The 6,996-nt window shown below is 41.0% G+C and overlaps 1 protein-coding gene across 1 annotated transcript; it reads right to left on the reverse strand.

Annotated features, from left to right (window-relative positions):
* Window positions 1-3,210: 3,210 nt before the first annotated feature.
* Window positions 3,211-6,638, reverse strand: sowahcb (sosondowah ankyrin repeat domain family Cb). Its single transcript, XM_079432405.1, has one exon. The coding sequence runs from the start codon at window positions 6,596-6,598 to the stop codon at window positions 5,063-5,065; it is 1,536 nt and encodes a 511-aa protein (XP_079288531.1). The 5' UTR covers window positions 6,599-6,638; the 3' UTR covers window positions 3,211-5,062.
* Window positions 6,639-6,996: the final 358 nt, after the last annotated feature.

Genomic DNA, 6,996 nt, shown 5'->3' on the forward strand with positions numbered 1-6,996 from the left:
AATCATGTATTTCACGTTGGAAATTGCTTTAAAAAATCATGTGTTTCAGATGGACATTTTCATAAATCATGTACTGGAGCAAAACCCAGACCGGATTCTGAGGATTACCGGATTCTGCGGTCTCCTGGATTGGAGCAAAACCCGGACCGAATTCTGAGCACGACCGGATTCTGCAGTCTCCTGGATTGGAGCAAAACCCGGACCGGATTCCGAGGACGACCGGATTCTGAGGTCTCCTGGATTGAAGCAAAACCCGGACCGGATTCCGAGGACGACCGGATTCTGCGGTCTCCTGGATTGGAGCAAAACCCGGACCGGAATCCGAGGACGACCGGATTCTGCGGTATCCTGGATTGGAGCAAAACCCGGACCGGAATCCGAGGACGACCGGATTCTGCGGTATCCTGGATTGGAGCAAAACCCGGACCGGAATCCGAGGACGACCGGATTCTGCGGTATCCTGGATTGGAGCAAAACCCGGACCGGAATCCGAGGACGAACGGATTCTGCGGTATCCTGGATTGGAGCAAAACCCGGACCGGATTCTCAGGACGACCGGATTCTGCGGTATCCTGGATTGGAGCAAAACCCGGACCGGATTCCGAGGAAAACCGGATTCTGCGGTATCCTGGATTGGAGCAAAACCGGACCGGATTCCGAGGAAAACCGGATTCTGCGGTATCCTGGATTGGAGCAAAACCCGGACCGGATTCTCAGGACGACCGGATTCTGCGGTATCCTGGATTGGAGCAAAACCCGGACCGGATTCTCAGGTCGACCGGATTCTGCGGTATCCTGGATTGGAGCAAAACCCGGACCGGATTCTGAGGACGACCGGAATTGGACTTTTTTTTTTATAATTTTTTTTAAGCCCTAACCCTGTTTCAGATGGACATTTTCATAAATCGTTGTCATAAACCATATATTTCAGATGGAAATTGTTTTCAAAAATCATGTGTTTCAGATGGACATTTTCATGAATCATGTATTTCAGATGGAATTTTTTATTTAAATCATGTGTTTCAGATTGACATTTTCATAAATCATGTATTTCACGTTGGAAATTGCTTTAAAAAATCATGTGTTTCAGATGGACATTTTCATAAATCATGTACTGGAGCAAAACCCAGACCGGATTCTGAGGACGACTGGATTCTGCGCTCTCCTGGATTGGAGCAAATCCTGGACTGGATTCTGAGGATTCATGTACAGGAGCAAAACCTGGACCGGATTCTGAGGACGACTGGATTCTATAACGAAATAACGAAGTGATATTATTATCTGTATATATTGTCTGTCATTGTGATTTTAATCTTCCCACCTCCTCCAACACAGAATTGTGACGTCTGACGCATTTCAGTGACGTAAAAATCACATGAAATGCAACATGGCCGTTCAGACTGAAGTCGCATTGCAAAACATCGGATATGTATACGATTTAGGACCCCATATGAATGTGGCCTGGGCCTGATTTGAAAAAATCAGATTTGTGTTGTTCAGACTGTCATAAGAAAATCATATATGGGTCACATTTGGGCAAAAAATCGGATTTAGGCCACTTTAGCCTGCAGTGTGAACCAAATCTAAATCAAGGTTAGGATTATAATCCTGCTTTTAAAGGGACAGTTTCCAGTCAAATTGATCTTCATCCCAAATGAAACACATCTAACGCAGCTAATTAAGGTCTGTATAATTAAACTAAGCTAATTAAGATGTGTAGAATCTTCCAGGCAGGTGTGCTGAAGCTGATGATGTTCTGCATGAGCTGGATTGAGCAGCTCTTTGGCCATTACTCACAAAGACTTAAATTTGTAAATTATCTCAGCTCTCTTCACATGAAACCATTTATCAAGTGACAATTGAGGTGACTACATCTCAATGTATGATCACTGTCATGGTCAAAAGGTTTTCTTTCTAATTTCTTTAATTGTCCATCCTTATCTGCAGAAACTTGTCTCGCTAAAGGAAGATAAAGATAGATAGAGGTGAAGATGGCGGCGCGATCAGATGCAGCGGCTGCTCCGGGTCCCAAAGATGGTGCGTGTAGCTTGCTACAAAGGAGGAAAATTAAGGTTGACAGCACTCATGTTGTTTCATCATGACATTGATTAAACAACAGAATGTATGGCCATCCATTCAGCACTGAACTTTTGCCAAGACAGTCCACAGGCAGATGGGAATTTGTGTCATTGCTAATGATTTACAGCTAATGCTGGGAGAAGAATGACAAAAGCTGTTCCTTGACCAGCAATCAGACACTTAACAACAGCAACTGGGAGATCTTTAATCTGAGCATCCAGTTGAATGGTCTAGAAATCTGAACCTATGATTAATTTGCATTTTTCCCAAGAACTTATTGGAACTAAATTTTATATACTCAGAAGGGAATGTCCACACTTGTTTGGAACTGCAGATTAATGGGTGTAATTATTTCAGTCCTTTCTGTGAGGACAAATCTCATTGCTTCACCATACAGTGCCACTCTAGGGTTAAATAAATAATTCCTCCCATAGGAATTATTTATTATTCCATTTCCATAGTAATAATAATAATTATAATTATTATTAAAGGTATAGTACACCCACCCAAAAATGAAAATTTTGTCATCATTTACTCACCCTCACGGTCCACAAGAGTGTATGTAAAAAATTTTATGTTGAATCAAACTAAATATTTCTTGCTGAAGCTACTTTTTGTAATGTCTGTTTGTTACCAGCCCTAATTTAAATAATTTCACATTTTATTAATAAAAGGATTGAAAAATACTTTTTAAAGTTATTGGAAGATTCTTGGCACATAGAAACTAATTGCAGTGTGTATTATAATTCAGTATGATAATTATTTATGTTGAAAGAAACTAATTGGAAATACAGTACAATCATAAAGTACATAACAATAATATATTGAAACTCTTCTGGCAGTATATGTATGTATTAAACATTTAAATAACAGTACCGCTGCAATGCAGAAGACAGAAGCTGGAGACCCATCATTTTACTGCTCATTTCCACAGCCAAAAGCAGCACAATGCTGCTTTGCATGGCTTTCACGCTGGTCTTTAACAATATCCTGGTGTGTCCAGGTGCAGTGATAAGAGTTGAGTTATTTTCAACTTGACATTGCTTCTTAAGAACTCAAAGACATAGCATTTTTATGTTAAATAACAAAAAGCAGACGGATGCATTTTATTTTTTCATTTTATTTAAAACGGGTTTGTGCAGCACGGAGGAATGGAAAAGAACACAGAGTCTCAAGACACAAACAATGAACTTCATTGTTCATCTGGAGTTAAATGTGTCCTTTACAGCAAAGACGCATCCCAACCATCAGACACCCATCTGTATTTTATTTCCACCTGATTTATTTTTTTTAATCATTTTTATGTAAAGTACTTTGAATTACCATTGTGAAAAAAAAATTATATTAAATAAAAGTTTCTAACGTGTTTACATAAACCAGCAACTAAAAAATGTGTCCTATATGAATACATATAGGACACATAGCAGCTTTTGGTCTGTGAGGACAGTGTTTGTCCTGCTCCATCCGAATGCGGGATATGCAGGCGATAACGAGAGGCGGCACTGTGATGACAATGTAATGGAAATATAGAATGGGTTATTTTTTGCAGGTTAATATAAATAAATACTCTTTTTGCTGGAAGGAGAGAATTTTGAGTCCTGAAATGTACAGATTTAGTTCAATATACTGTGCCTTGCTAGTTCAATATACTGTGCACAGCCTGGACTTGAACCCAATCAAATATTTCTGGAGAAACCTGAAAATGTGCGTCTGCCCCCATCCAACCTGACAGAGCTTGAGAGGTGAAGAGGCGAGGAGACAAATGGCAGATAATTGCCAAATGTTGATGAGCAAAGCTTGTCGCATCAAACAAAAAAGACTTGAGGCTGTAAAGGTACTGCAGCTAAATATTTAGTTAAGGCTACGAATACTTATGCAATGTACTTATTTTTGTTTTTTTATTTTTAATAAATTTACGAAGTTGTGACAATTCTGTTTTTGCTTTGTCAATATGGTGTATGGAGTGTAGATTGATGTGGGGGAAAAAAGTAATTTAAAGCAATTTAACATGAGGCAGCAACATAAAATGTGAAAAAAACTGAAGGGGTATGAATACTTTCGCAAGGCACTGTAACAATATATCTCAAGGAGCAAGAAAAACTAGAATCTTTATGTCATGATCACTTTAAAGAAATATTATACAAATAATTAAACGATAAATAATAAACATTGTTCCACAACCCTTGAATATAATTTCTTAAAATTATCATGAACACAATACATCCAGTATTCAAGTTTTCATCAGTATATTTAAATGAATTTGGCAAAGGTGTCACTGATCACAGTGTTCTTCTGTGAAATAAAGGCTGCAAATGCATGACAGCAGAGAAGCCTTTAGAACACTAAAAATCAAAAGTGCAGGAAATACTCTACTATTTGATATTACATACGATATTCACTTTACAGACATATCACAAAAAATGTTAACGGTCCTTTAAGCATCAGATCTGTCTGGTGGGTGAATTGTATTTCAAAACTATTTACTGTGAAAAAATTATGTATCACAAATCATTTGCTGGGAAAGCCACAGATAACCCATACACAAATACATGAAGACATAAAAGAGATATATGAACACAAGTCCACAATTTTACATGAACTCTAGTTCAGGAACGGTAAGTAACAGCTACTCTTCTAACGCGGGTGGGTGTTATTTACAAACAATTTAGTTTAACAAAACAAAACCAGTATTTCGGGTAAAAAAAAAAAATTGTAACAATGTTTCTTCTAAACTAAAGTCAGTTGTCTGCAACTCAGCTTTATTCAGAATTCAAAAGACATTACAGCCTCCCTTAAAATAAATGTTTTATATACTGTACGTTGTGTTCAGCTATTATCTCAACAACACCTTAAGGAAGAGAAATAATATCGTACCATATTTGTGTTTTGGAAGACACTTTAAAACACATATTGTGCAAAGCAAGAGATAAACAAAAGCCCTCAGTAAACAAAAGTGGCAAATGTCCTTGAAAGCTGCAGATATTCATCCAAAGAGGTTTGATTTGGGTCTTAAGAGGTTTGGAGACTCTTCTGTAGTATCTTTCTCAAACCTGTCAAGGAGAGAAGTGCTGTGAACTATCTGCGACCTCATGCGGATTTTATTGAGACTGGGTTTCATTTTAGTAAAGGAAGATTTCCTGCGGAGAGATTTGTGTTTGGTTAAGTCCTCTTCGCAGCTGTTCTGAGTTTTCAGAGGTCTGAAGTTGGATTGAATAACCCTCGACAATCTCCAGCGCGTCGCGTCTCCAGCATCCACGCTGTCTGCGTCAGGCTCCACGCACGCGCCCGCGATGTCCAGGATGTTTTGCGCAATGTCGCTCTTCAGGTACTGACACGCTTTTCTCCCGCTGTAATCCCGCGCCTCCACATCGGCGTCAAACGCTCCGACTAACAATTTGACGACCTCGAGATGATTGTGCATCGCAGCCAGATGCAGAGGCGTGTATCCCGCGCTGGAACGCGCGTTGACGTTCACAGCGACTTGATGCTCTTTGGCAAAGTTGACAAGCATTACAATCAGCTCGTGTTTGCCGAGCTTCGCAGCCCAGTGCAGGCAGGTGAATCCCGTCACAAAATCCCTCCTCGTGAGGAGGCTGGCGTCTGCGAGGAGCAGCCGCTGGAGGCTCTCCCAGTGTCCGTCAGACGCGCACATCATCCACTCGTGCTCCAGCGGCTCGAGCGTCGCCGCGACCGCCTCACAGTCGCTGTCGTCCCGCGGACAGTCTCTGCATCTGCCCCAGAGACACGCGCTGCGACGCGCCTGCGGTGAACTGTTCAAGTGTTTGCGGCTGTTTTTTGGAGTGTTGCTGAAGTCCGGCTGCTCTTCATCTGTCAAATCTTCGATCTGCCGAGGTCTCTGGCGCTGAGGTTTGTTTTCTTTCCCAGCCTCTTCTTGTGATCCGTCCTTCACTTCAGCACTGGGAGTTGGATTTTTCTGTAAATATACCGAATTACACACAGATCTCTCGGGTCTTGGACCTTTCTCTGCTGCCTGTGCTTGATTTATTTTCATATTTGCAGCAGGTTTGTCCTCCTCCGTGCTGCTGCGTGAATTCCCCATGAGTTCAGATTCTGTTCTGCTGTTTACACCCTCTGTAAATCTGACAGAAATATCCGGCTTTGATTGTGCACCTCCTGCATTACCAGTTCCGTAACCTGAGCCAGGTAACATCCCTTCTTTTCCTCCACTTCTGCTTTCACAGGCCTCCGAGGACACGGGATTTCTGGGTTCTCCACGGGATTTGCGCTCTTCAGCTGGACTCTTTCTGTCACTCTGCTCGTTTGAACCAGATGGTTTCCTAAATGTCTTTTTAAGGCAAACGTATTTCTCGCCATTTTCCTCTTTAACGTAAGCCACGCTGTCTACATACCGTTTAAAGTCTTCCTTTGCCACTTGTTTTAATTTAGGGTCTTTGGGGATTGTCGCACGAAAATGATCCATTAAATCCACGTTTTTCACGCGACCTCCTCTCTCCTTTATGAAATATAAAACCGCTTCTTGGTTGCATTCGGTCGCCATCGGATTTATTAATTAAGCTTACGAAATTCTGTCTCTGTAAATCAACTATAACAGATAGATAACACCGATGTAAACAGACAAAGCTGCGTTTTTCCACCGTTAATCGGCTCGATTCTTCCCTCCCCCGCCTGGGCCTGCAGTGCTCGGCTTGTCCTGCAGGAGGAGCGCTTCTCTGCTCAAGAGTCTAAGAACTGATTTACCAATGATGCATAATATGTTCCGTTATTGTTTCATGAAAGATGCCTAATGTATCAGAAGTCTAGTAAGACACATGTATGAACACTGAGGTGACACGTAGCGTTACAGTGATTGAAGTAAAATATCATATTTGGTTTCCAAGTGTTAGTATCGTTTTTGTTCCTTAATAGTAGTTTCCTCTGGAAAAAGTTTTCAAGAGT

This window comes from Barbus barbus (assembly GCF_936440315.1).
Source record: "Barbus barbus genome assembly, chromosome: 13".
In the NCBI taxonomy this organism is placed as follows: Eukaryota; Metazoa; Chordata; class Actinopteri; order Cypriniformes; family Cyprinidae; genus Barbus; species Barbus barbus.